At 35.9% G+C, this 13,757-nt stretch overlaps 1 protein-coding gene across 5 annotated transcripts in view; it reads right to left on the reverse strand.

Annotated features, from left to right (window-relative positions):
• Positions 1-13,757, reverse strand: part of LOC123566097 (protein 4.1-like) — an 84,869-nt gene that overhangs the window by 52,740 nt on the left and 18,372 nt on the right. For all 5 annotated transcript variants that reach the window (XM_045359954.2, XM_045359952.2, XM_045359953.2 and 2 more), the window contains exons 6-11: positions 9,685-9,864; positions 8,980-9,067; positions 8,060-8,212; positions 7,741-7,838; positions 6,385-6,584; positions 160-614 (exon numbers count right to left, since the gene is read on the reverse strand). In XM_045359954.2, the coding sequence (XP_045215889.2) occupies positions 160-614; positions 6,385-6,584; positions 7,741-7,838; positions 8,060-8,212; positions 8,980-9,067; positions 9,685-9,864 (1,174 nt within the window). The remainder of the gene's footprint in view (positions 1-159; positions 615-6,384; positions 6,585-7,740; positions 7,839-8,059; positions 8,213-8,979; positions 9,068-9,684; positions 9,865-13,757) is intronic.

Below are 13,757 nucleotides of genomic sequence, written 5' to 3' on the forward strand. Positions count from 1 at the left end.
TGCTGGATATGAAAACAAGTAACTTTTATCCCCCATACTTTTGCTCTTTCTGACCATTTTAGTACCATTAACTTGTGTATAATGTTCACCTTTACCACTGTCAGTTCTGTCAGGTTTATAGGCTCTGTTAGTTTGATTAGTCTGACTATTTTTACCAACCTCATGATCATATGAGCGGTCATGATCAGTGTCATCACGGTAATCATCTCTATGGCGATCCTCTCTAAGACGATCATCTCTGTGATCTCTAGCTTCTTCTCTTTGATGTTCTTCCTCATGTTGTTCATGTTCCCTTTTTGACTGCATTAATGCAGCCAGAGGTGTTGCTACAGCATGTATTTTCTCCATTCGGCTTTTCCTATCTGGGACATCGTCAAATGAGTCATTAAGAGAACCTGTCAGTTCCCTGTCCAGTGAAGCATTATCATCCACAGATGATGGACCTCGAGGCGAAGGTCTTGGTTTTTCTGGTTTTGGTGCAACTGGAGGAGCATGTTTAGGCTCCGGTGGTGTCCTCTTTGGCTCTGGCGCTTCCCTTCTTGGATCAGATGGTGGAAGCTTAGTTTGTGGTGGGTATTGCTGTCGCCTCAGCTCGTCACGTTTCTGCTGCCTCTCTTAAATGCATAAAAAAGAAAACAAATATAATCCTCTAAACTGAACTTATCTTACAACAAGAGCTGTCGGATGACAGCGCGCTCGACTATTCGAAGAATTGATTGAAGAATGGGGTCAAAATATTTCCATAGTTTTTCAGACTAAACAAAAAAATGGATAAACAAAAAATGTTCCTGTATTTGTGGATTTCGTTTTAGTCTTGCACTAACTGGCAATGTGTGACCATGATGGCAAATATGTTAAGTTATATGTCTGGCAAAACATGGACTTATATGAAAAATTTAACTAATTTCCAAGTCCATAAAGGGCCATAATTCTGTCAAATAGTTGACAGAGTTATGTACTCTTGCCTACAGATGGAAATCATGTTGAATAAACTAGTGTTAAAGTTTCAAAGCCACAGTTCAATAGTTTTGACAAAACGCTGACTTGTTAAAAAAAAACTGAACAAATTTCAAAGTCCAATAAGGGCCATAATTCAGTCAAAATAGTTGTCAGAGTTATGTACTCTTGCCTACAGATGGAAATCATAATGATAAACAAGTGTTTAAAGTTTTAAAAACCAAAATGTCAAATAGTCTTGACAAAACATGGACATATTTTAAAACAAAAACCAATTTCCAAGTTCAAAAAGGGCCATAATTCAGCCAAAAAGACGAGAGAGTTACGTACTCTTGCCTATTGATAGAGACTATTATACTGAACAAGATTAAAAGTTTCAAAGCCATATGTCAAACACTTTACACAAAATATAAACTGGTACGAAAAACTTAACCAAGATTTCTACGTCAAAAGGGGCCATAATTCAGTCAAAATGCTTGATGGAGTTATGTACTCTTGCCTACAACTGGACATTGTGATGGTAAACAAGTGTTGAAAGTTTCAAAGCTTTATCTCAAAAGACTTTGTCAAAATGTGGACTGGTACGAAAAACTTAACCAAGATTTCTAAGTCAAAAAGGGGCCATAATTCAACCAAAATGCTTGATGGAGTTATGTACTCTTGCCAACAACTGGACATGGTGATGGTAAACAAGTGTTGAAAGTTTCAAAACTTTTTCTCAAAAGACTTTGTCAAAATATGAACTGGTACGAAAAACTTAACCAAGATTTCTAAGTCAAAAGGGGCCATAATTCAGTCAAAATGCTTGACAGAGTTATGTACTCTTGTCTATAACTGGACATGGTGATGGTAAACAAGTGTTGAAAGTTTCAAAGCTTTATCTCAAAAGACTTTGTCAAAATGTGGACTGGTACGAAAAACTTAACCAGGGTGTGACGCCGACGCCGACGCCGTGGTGAGTAGGATAGCTCTACTTATTCTTCGAATAGTCGAGCTAAAAAGTATGATATCAACATTGTGAGACACACGCCCCCAGAAAATGCTTGATATCATAAAGCACAAAGATAAAAGAGGGGCACACACTCCCTCTCTTACTGCCATAAACCCCAACAAAATATTTTCACATAAAAGCCCCAACAACTCAAAAAGTAATAGTTGGACATGAAAGTCCTGAAAATATCAATATATCCACTTCATGTTGACAATGTATACCACAAGTCATTTGAATTGGATGGAAACTGTAGGAGTTGCCCACACAGGGTACTGATCTAAATGTCACATGATTAGGTCCAAGGAAGGGGCATAACTGAAAAAATCAATAACTGGACATAAAAGTCCAATTGACATGTTGGTGATATACATTATGTACCATTTGAATTGTATAACAAGAAACGTGGAAATTCCCTGAAAACCAGGTTTTCAATTGCATCATGCCTATAGGTTCTTTAAAAATATGGTCATATTCTATTATACATATATTTTTTTATTATAACTATGACCGTATTTTTCTATTTTTATTTACCCAATGGCATTTAAATGACCTTTATGTCACCAAACAAAAAACGAAAAAAGAAAAAAAAACTTTTTGCATCTCAGTGAGATTTGAACAGACACCCTTCCATTCCAAAGCCTAACAAGAGCTGTCCGATGACAGCGCGCTCGACTATTCGAAGAATTGATTGAAGAATGGGGTCAAAATATTTCCACAGATATTCAGACAAAAGAAATAAATAGATTAGACAAACAATGTTCCTGTATTACTTTGATTTCGATAAGTCTTGCACTAAATGGCAATATATGAGCCGATTTCAAAGTCCAAAAAGGGCCATAATTCAGTCAAAATAGTTATGTACTCTTGCCTACAGATGGAAATCATAATGATAAACAAGTTTTCAAAGTTTAAAAGCCATATGTCAACTAGTTTTGACAAAACATGGACCTGTATGAAAACAGAACCAATTTCAAAGTCCAAAAAGGGCCATAATTCAGCCAAAATAGATGACAGAGATATGTTCTCTTTCCTACAGATAGAGACTTTTATACTAAACAAGTGATAAAAGTTTCAAAGCCATATGTCAAACACTTTACAAAAAATATGAACTGGTACGAAAAACTTAACCAAGATTTCTAAGTCAAAAGGGGCCATAATTCAGTCAAAATCCTTGATGGAGTTATGTACTCTTGCCTATAACTGGACATGGTGATGGTAAACAGGTGTTGAAAGTTTCAAAGCTTTATCTCAAAAGACTTTGTCAAAATATGAACTGGTACGAAATATTAACCCAGATTTCTAAGTCAAAAAGGGTCATAATTCAGCCAAAATCATTGATGGAGTTATGTGCTCTTGCCTATAACTGGACATGGTGATGGTAAACAAGTGTTGAAAGTTTCAAAGCTTTATCTCAAAAGACTTTGTCAAAATATGAACTGGTACGAAATACTTAACCATGATTTCTAAGTCAAAAGGGGCCATAATTCAGCCAAAATCCTTGATGGAGTTATGTGCTCTTGCCTATAACTGGCCATGATGATGGTAAACAAGTGTTGAAAGTTTCAAAACTTTATCTCAAAAGACTTTGTCAAAATGTGGACTGGTACGAAAAAATTAACCCAAGGTGTGACGCCGCACCGTGGTGAGTAGGATAGCTCTACTTATTCTTCGAATAGTAGAGCTAAAAATCTATTTTTAATTTCAAATATGACCCCATTTTTCTATTTTTAGCTACACTGGCCTTGACCCTGATCAGATTGACCTCAAATACATTCCCAACCTTTTGTGTTTGATAAAAGCTATCTAGACACCAAATATACTGACAATAAGTGTACCCACACTAAAGATATTGAGTGGAAACCATTATTCTATTTTAAGTAACAGTGACCCCAAATATCATTCAAAGCTAATTTTTTCAGGTAAGCTTGCTGTACACAAAGTTTGGTGACAGTAAGTCCAAACTAAAACTAGAGATGCTTTTGAGAAAAGCGCATGTCTCCCACAACTACCTAATCATCTTGCGCATGCGCTTTCATGCACCCAAAACGTACTCTATACTACTAATTTTGCATGCGCTTTTGTGCAGGCAAAATGCACCCTATACTACTAATTAGTAGTATAGGGTACGTTTTGCCTGTATGAAAGTGCATGCGAAATGAGGATTTTTCGGTAATTCAAGGGCCATAATTCCAAAGTGCCTGAGATGATTTGGCTAGTTATCGAACTTGGCCGAGGTCTTATGGTCAGACACATTTTGTTCAAGTTTGGTGAAGATCGGGTGGAAATGTTCGATTTAGAGTGCAGACAAGCTTTGTGACAGACAGACAGACACACAGACAGGAGTAAATCAATATGTCTCCCACACCACTGTGTGGTTGGAGACATAATTATAAAGCGGAAACCACCTTTTTGATGATCACACTGAGAAAAAAATCTACTTTTAGAGAAAAAATCTATTTCTAGTAACTGTGACCTTGACCTTGACAAAAAAAAAAAAAAAAAAAAAAAAAAAAAAAAAAAAAAATTTTCTTCTGGATCTCAGAAGGATTTGAACAGACGCCCTTCCGTCCCTATGACTAAAAAGTAGCTTTTGGCCCAACGCTCTAGACCAATGGGCCACCGTGGAATTTTCTAAGTATGAAGATTAAATAAGTTATCCTGATCTTGAACTTGATCCAAATGACCCCATATACAATCCCAACCTTGTTTTTTCTATAAGCTACCTATAGGCCAAGTTTAATTTCAATACATCAATGAAAACTAAAGTTATTGTACGGAAACCAATTTTGCTATTTTTAGCAACAGCGACCTTGACCTTGACCCAAATGCAATCCCAAGATTCGCCTCCTTATCATCTATCTACAGGCCAAGTTTGATGTCTATAGCTTGTTCCAAACTAAAGTTATTGTGCGGAAACCAAGTTTGAAGCCTGCCCGCCTGACGACATACCCAAATCTAATAACTGGTTTTCTATGAAAACCTGGTTAAAAACTGCAGGAAGAGGTAAGTACACAAGGAACAGATGTAGTAATATGGCTAAGTCCAAAAAAGGGACATACCTCAAATAAACAGACAATATAACAAGAGCTGTCACAGGAGACAGCACGCTAGACTATTTTGATGCTGGATAGTGTAACTGGGCACATTTGATGAAGCTGGAGCTGTCATTGGAGTGTTAAATGACTCCAATGTGGATAAAAAGTTGGATAATAGCTTGAGTCTTTGTCAAAAATATTAAGTAATAAGTGATATGGATCAAGTGTATCAAAACATCAAATAAGTATAATTCTTAGCAAAAAGGGGGCATAATTCATGAAGTATTGGCGCAAGAGTGATGCACCTTGTGTCATGTTGAATCAAATCCATTTTGTAATAACTGAGATATGGGGAAAATGCATCAAAATTAACTTTTAATGCTAGGAAAAGGGGGCATAATTCATGAAAAATTGGTGCCAGAGTTATGGACCTTGTGTCATATGATGTGGGTGATAAGGTGGAACAACCATTTTAAGTTTGAAACAAATCGATTCAGAAATAACTAATTCAGAGAGCAAGGTCATCAAAACTTTAACCTGAAATTATAAGTAAAATGGGGGATAATTAATAAAATAATGGTGCAAGAGTTATGGTCATTGTGTCATATGATGTGAGTGATGATGTTAAACAACTTTTTAAGTTTGAATCAAATCCATTTTGTTATAACTGAGATAGAGTGAAAATGCATTAAAAATTTAACCTGAAATTCTAAGCAAAAGGGGGGATAATTCTTTAAATATTGGTGCCAGAGTTATGGCCCTTGTGTCATATGGTTCAATAACAATTTTAAATTTGAATCAAATCCATTTAGTAATAACAGAGATAGAGTGGAAGTGCATCAAAACTTTAACCTGAAATTGTAAGTAAAAAGGGGGGATAATTCATGAAATACTGGTGCAAGAGTTATGACCCTTGTGTCATATGATGTGAATGATGATGTTGAACAACTATTTTAAGTTTGAATCAAATCCCTTTAGTTATAACTGAGATAAAGTGGAAGTGCACCAAAACTTTAACCTGAAATTCTAAGTAAAAAGGGGGGGGGGATAATTCATGAAATATTGGTGCCAGAGTAATGTCCCTTGTGCCATATGATGTGGGTGATGATAAGGAACAATTGTTTTAAGTCTGAAGTAAATCCATCAAGTAATAACAAAGATAAAGAGAAAGTGCATCGAAACTTTAACCAAAATGTGGACGCGGAAGGATGCCGACGCCAGGTTGAGTAGGATAGCTCTCCATACTTCGTATAGTTGAGCTAAAAATTCTTTTTATAGGACACACTATTATCACTAACATCATATTAGAATAGGTAATGTGTCACAGCAGAGATAAACTGCACCAAATTTATAATTTAAATGCTCCTTTAAGAACTATATTTCTTCCCAAACTAAAATCACCTTCATCTCTTTTCCTCATATTATTTGTGCGACCACCGAAAGTCCCTCGTTTGCTTAGAACTCTGTCAAAAAATGGAGAATCACGATTTTCTTCTGCCACAACCTGCCGTGTCTGAAATTGTGTTCTACCAGAGTATCTGAACCGGGAACCAAACCTTGGCAAAAAGCTTACACTTTTATGTTCTTCTGGTTCCCTAAATCTAAAACAGAAAATGAATTAATTTCTTTCAAATTGTCTCTGTACCACTTTCGAAATAATAAAGTTTTAAGCCTTTTTTAGTTTGATTAAACATCACAGCAACACAGTTATACAACATAGGGTGACTTTATAGCTTTTGCTGGTAGAAGAAGACCCCAGGCACAAACTAGCACTAAGTTCGAACAATCAACCTTCTATTAGCTAGCATAATGGCTTCCTCACTTGAAAGGATTCTACACCCTAAGCAAGACTTTGATCAGTTGTCTATCAAAATGTGAATTAAAAGTAACATGAAAACTATAAAATCTGCAGTATAATTTATTTATGTATGCAAAATATTGATTTGGCTATTGTTTCAAGGTACTGACATGCTTCTTAAAGTGGAATTATATACATTTTTCAAGTAAAAATCAAGCTTAAATAGGTGTGTATGTAAAAAGTGTGGAGGAAATTATAGCTTTTAACCCAACATACCAAACTCTTCCTGTTACCAGTACGAAATCATAGGTTTCCAAATATGTCTTTTCCTATTTTGACTGGGGCAGTCTTTTTAAAAACCGTCAAACTGCAAGCAGGAGTTGCTTCCCTTCTACTTCAGAAAGTTCTATTTTCAGGTAAGGGAGATCATTGTGTAGGAGATTGAAAAAATATCTATTATTTTATCCATCTGATTTCTTTATTTTTAAAGCATCAACTTCAAATACTAATGCGGCATTATCGTTAATTTAACACATCTAATTGCACAGCAACCGAAAATTTCTTTATAGAACACTCACTCAAAACACACTATGTGCAGTATTAGATGCGCATAATGCCACTTTAATATTACAGATTTGTGATATACATAGATACATTAAAGAACAGGTCAAAAGGTCTATTCTGAAGGCGTATTCAACAAATAACATTAACAAGTCTGTTTGTAAATGTTGGGTTTAAAGCCACAATTTAGGTCATATGCTGATTTTCCCAGAGAAGACCTCAGGAGTACATCCATTCATTGTTTCAGGCATGGGTCGGACAGTGAGTAGAAACACCGACCTTCCATAAGCCTGCTGGGTGGCCTTCTAACATTATTTTAACATGTCGGAGATAATCTTATTTTAACCAATAATTTACCTCTTTACATAAATGTAAAACAAACTGTAGTTATTTTTTACCTGAAGAATGAATGATGTTCAACACTGATCTTCCATAATCGCTTGGCAAACTTCACGTTTGCAAGTTTAAATCCGATCAAACTTGCAAACTCCTCAAACTGAAAGACATTAATAGAGAGTTTGAGATTTCATGTTTCAAACAAATTTTATCAAATAACCATCCGATTATGTCAAAATTCTGAACACTGAAATTTTAGCAGAATTCACATAACTTGTAAATTTTTTTTTTTTTTAATTTTAACTATAAATATTTTGTTCCATTTAGAAATCTACAAAAAAAGTTGATTATTTGTCCATTATAATGCAATCCAGTACTAACCTCTCCAGGACGTATTTTGATGTAGTATTTATTACGTCTGTATGAGATTTTTAGCACTTTAGGCCAGACAAATCTGTTGATTTGTTGCTTGTCCTTGTAAACAATCAGTCCACTCGCACAAACTCCAAGCTGTATATCTCTACCTTCTGCATCCTGTAACATACATTAACAGTACTATGCATTTAGGTCTAAAATAATACACATTTAATACTTCTATAGCTTAACACAGTATATGTGGACTACCATTAAAGAAATGGAAGGGTTTTTTTATCAATCAACTGTTCTTGCATGGCAATTAATTACGAAATAATGCTATATATACATACAATTAATTTATATATTTAGTAAAGTTAAATACATCTGATGAAAAGTTTCTGCATTTGAAATAAATATCTACAGAAATATAGTATATAAGTGAAAGATTGGCAATGGCTGTCTTCAACTATTATCTTTTTATTGATTGATTCATTTTTACAAAACAGCTTTTCAGAAAATGGATTTAATTGCAAAAACTTTCTTTAGGGTGTCTGAAACAGAATCTAGGTCATATACAGACCTTCCAAGTTCACCTGGCAGAAATTTCAAACACTCTTTCTGCCATGTACAGAAAATCTAATATTTCCATAAGCCAACTCCTTAACTTTACAGACTATACCATTGATTAAAACTATTATACCATTGTTTAAAAATATAAGTAATGATGGCAAGCTATTCCATGCCAGTGGTTATTCATTATCTGGCAACTAAGACTGGTTTCGATTCCAGAAAAAAAAGAGATGATATTCATGTTTGATTAACAATGCTGCTAAGTAATAATTTTAGACAACTTTAAAAATCATACACCAGTGACTGCTAAACTTTCTGTTCTGGTATGGATAGGAGGTATCATATATTATGTGCCAATAAATTCGTGCACTCACCTTTGCTGGATGTAACTCCACCCCAAACATAGCCAGTTTCTTGGCGTTCTCAAGAAAATGCAACTCTGCTTCCTCTGGTGTCTCACCCCTATAACATACCAAATACTCATATTGATTAACATAACTCTGTTGGCTTTAAAATCATAATAGTTATCTATGATCATACAGAAACACCTAAACTGTCATTTTTTTATTCAATTTAGCATCACATCAACATAATTAATTATAGGTCATATACTGACTTTCCAACATTTGATTATGGAGGAAGATCCTAGGTGTCCCTCCAAGCATTGATTCATCATGGGAAGGCAACCTCCGACCTTCCTCAAGCCAGCTGGATGATTCCCTCACAGCAAGGTTTCAAACTCACATCAGTTGAGGGGCAAGTGATCTGAAGTCACTTGATCATATGTGCCAGAGTACTAAAACTAACCTAGGCTGAGAGGTAAATGGCTATAACCACCAGTCTCCCAAAGGTAAGCTAGACGACTTTCTTACAAATCGACTCAGGCTAGGCAACATGACATAATTAACACTTAATGACTTCATGATCATCACAGACCCAGAAATAATACAAAACTGAATGAAAATTTCTGGGTACTTTAATGGCTGTCTGCTGTTCTGATGGTGAATCACACTTCTTCACTTAACGATTAAAATGATATATTTCAATCCAGATTAACAAAAGCAAATATCTATATTTACTTATGTTGCCTATGCAGCTCAGCAATCTTCACTAACAGTTCCTTATCTTGATGTGGAGCAAACTGTATGTCCTTTAGGTATTTATATCCACTACCAAACTCTTCTGTGTCATAGTCACCAAGCTCCGACTGGGCTGTGTATGATCCAAGTAGTGTGTATGTTACAAATGAACATGGCAACCTGAAATATAATGAATGATAACCTTACATGAGATATAAAGTCAGGCAGAGTATAAGTCACAAACTAACGGAAATCTGAAGCAAGAGTTGTCTGAGGACAGCAATGTTTGACTAATCAACAGCCTTGTCAACTGAATGAAAACAAGTTGGAAAAAGGGGTATAATTATATAAAAATCAAAATAGGTTATCGAACCTATAAAATACATGTCAGTTTATCACAGTGGAGAGGATAAGTGTGTGAAGTTTCATCTATTCCCACAAGAGGTTACTGAGATACCAGCTTACATACAAAAACTTAACCAAAAATTGGCAAGTTGAAAAAAGGTAACAATTTTGTAAAAATGCAAAACACAGACTTATGGAACCTGTGCAATGCAAAACAGTTCATTACAGTGAATAAATGTGGGAAGTTTCAATCCATATCTGCAAGTGGTTACTGAGAAACCAGCTTAGATACAAAAAACTTCAAATCCGGATTCAGAAGCCTGCAAATGGGCAAGACCAATAGCTCTACTTAGTCTTCAAAAAGTCGAACTGAAAATATATATTTGAGTTTTAAGGGAATAATACCCGATGTGGATGGTTTTGTGAGAAAACGGCTAATGTTTGAGTCAGATCTTTTTAATGATAACAGAGATAAAGAACATAAACAAGAGGGCCATGATGGCCCTATATCGCTCACCTGTTATCATTGCACTTGAGGACAAGAAGGTTCTCAGAAAAAATATCTACGTCCAAAGGACAGGAACAACAAAGGAAAGAAATTTAACCAAAAAGAAAAAAAAAATTCTTACAAGGTACAGATATGTCAAAATACACCTAAAAATTGGAGGTATCATCCATGTTGTACCACAGAAAAGTGGTCTCGGTTTTTCCCTACGGCCAATAATAAACAAGAGGACCATGATGGTCCTGAATGGCTCACCTCTTCCCACATGACCAAGTTTTGAGTAGGTCGTCGTTTTTTCTATTATTTGACACAGTGACCTAGTTTTTGAGCTCATGTGACCCAGTTTTGAACTTGACCTAGATATTATCAAGATAAAAATTCTGACCAATTTTCATGAAGATCCATTGAAAAATATGGTCTCTAGAGAGGTCACAAGGTTTTTCTATTATTTGACCTATTGACCTAGTTTTCGAAGGTATGTGACCCTGTTTTGAACTTTACCTAGACATCATCAAGGTGAACATTCTCACTAATTTTCATGAAGATCTCATGAAAAATATGGCCTCTAGAGAGGTCACAAGGTTTTTCTATATTTATATCTACTGGCCTAGTTTTTGACCGCACATGACCCAGTTTCAAAACTGACCTAGATATCATCATGGTGAACATTCAGATCAATTTTCATGAAGATTCATTGAAAAATATGGCCTCTAGAGAGGTCAAAAGATTTTAATAATTTTAGACCTACTGACCTAGTTTTTGACCACAGTTGACCCAGTTTCAAACTTGACCTAGATATCATCAAGATGAACATTCAGACCAACTTTCATACAGATCCCATGAAAAGTATGGCCTCTAGAGAGGTCACAAGGTTTTTTTATTATTTGCCCTACTGACCTAGTTTTTTAAGGCACGTAACCCAGTTTCAAACTTGACCTAGAAATCATCAAGGTGAACATTCTGACCAATCTTTATGGAGATCCATCCACAAGTATGGCCTCTAGAGAGGTCACAAGGTTTTTCTATTTTTAGACCTACTGACCTAGTTTTTGACCGCACATGACCCAGTTTCGAACCTGACCTAGATATCATCAAGATGAACATTCAGACCAACTTTCATACAGATCCCAAGAAAAATATGGCCTCTAGAGAGGTCACAAGGTTTTTCTATAATTTGACCTACTGACCTAGTTTTTGATGGCATGTGACCCGCTTTCGAACTTGACCTAAATATCATCAAGGTGAACATTCTGACCAATTTTCATGAAGATCTCATGAAAAATATGGCCTTTAGAGAGGTCACAAGGTTTTTCTATTATTTGACCTACTGACCTAGATTTTGACGGCAAGTGACCCAGTTTCGAACTTGACCCAGATATTATCAAGGTGAACGTTCTGACCAATTTTCATGAAGATCTTGTGAAATATATGGCCTCTAGAGAGGTCACAAGGTTTTTCTATTTTTAGACCTACTGACCTAGTTTTTGATGGCACGTGACCCAGTTTCGAACTTGACCTAGATATCATCAAGGTGAACGTTCTGACCAATTTTCATGAAGATCTTGTGAAATATATGGCCTCTAGAGAGGTCACAAGGTTTTTCTATTTTTAGATCTACTGACCTAGTTTTTGACAGCACGTGACCCAGTTTTGAACTTGACCTAGATATCATCAAGATGAACGTTCTGACCAATTTTCATGAAGATCTTGTGAAATATATGGCCTCTAGAGAGGTCACAAGGTTTTTCTATTTTTAGACCTACTGACCTAGTTTTCGAAGGTATGTGACCCTGTTTTGATCTTTACCTAGACATCATCAAGGTGAACATTCTCACTAATTTTCATGAAGATCTCATGAAAAATATGGCCTCTAGAGATGTCACAAGGTTTTTCTATTTTTATATCTACTGGCCTAGTTTTTGACCGCACATGACCCAGTTTCAAAACTGACCTAGATATCATCATGGTGAACATTCAGATCAATTTTCATGAAGATCCATTGAAAAATATGGCCTCTAGAGAGGTCAAAAGATTTTAATAATTTTAGACCTACTGACCTAGTTTTTGACCACAGTTGACCCAGTTTCAAACTTGACCTAGATATCATCAAGATGAACAATCAGACCAACTTTCATACAGATCCCATGAAAAGTATGGCCTCTAGAGAGGTCACAAGGTTTTTTTATTATTTGCCCTACTGACCTAGTTTTTTAAGGCACGTAACCCAGTTTCAAACTTGACCTAGAAATCATCAAGGTGAACATTCTGACCAATCTTTATGGAAATCCATCCACAAGTATGGCCTCTAGAGAGGTCACAAGGTTTTTCTATTTTTAGACCTACTGACCTAGTTTTTGACCGCACATGACCCTGTTTCGAACTTGACCTAGATATCATCAAGATGAACATTCAGACCAACTTTCATACAGATCCCAAGAAAAATATGGCCTCTAGAGAGGTCACAAGGTTTTTCTATAATTTGACCTACTGACCTAGTTTTTGATGGCATGTGACCCGCTTTCGAACTTGACCTAAATATCATCAAGGTGAACATTCTGACCAATTTTCATGAAGATCTCATGAAAAATATGGCCTTTAGAGAGGTCACAAGGTTTTTCTATTATTTGACCTACTGACCTAGATTTTGACGGCAAGTGACCCAGTTTCGAACTTGACCCAGATATTATCAAGGTGAACGTTCTGACCAATTTTCATGAAGATCTTGTGAAATATATGGCCTCTAGAGAGGTCACAAGGTTTTTCTATTTTTAGACCTACTGACCTAGTTTTTGATGGCACGTGACCCAGTTTCAAACTTGACCTAGATATCATCAAGGTGAACGTTCTGACCAATTTTCATGAAGATCTTGTGAAATATATGGCCTCTAGAGAGGTCACAAGGTTTTTCTATTTTTAGATCTACTGACCTAGTTTTTGACGGCACGTGACCCAGTTTCGAACTTGACCTAGATATCATCAAGATGAACATTCTGACCAACTTTCATAAAGATCCCATGAAAAATGTGACCTCTAGAGTGGTCACAAGCAAAAGTTTACGGACGCACGCACGCACGGACGACGGACGACAGACACCACGCGATCACAAAAGCTCACCTTGTCACTTTGTGACAGGTGAGCTAAAAAGTTACTAAAAATAAGCTATTTATAGTAATGTAAAAGGGAAGTAATTAAAAAGAAAATGTACAAAAGAAGGATCTGCCAA

This window comes from Mercenaria mercenaria, chromosome 8 (assembly GCF_021730395.1).
Source record: "Mercenaria mercenaria strain notata chromosome 8, MADL_Memer_1, whole genome shotgun sequence".
NCBI classification, from domain to species: Eukaryota; Metazoa; Mollusca; class Bivalvia; order Venerida; family Veneridae; genus Mercenaria; species Mercenaria mercenaria.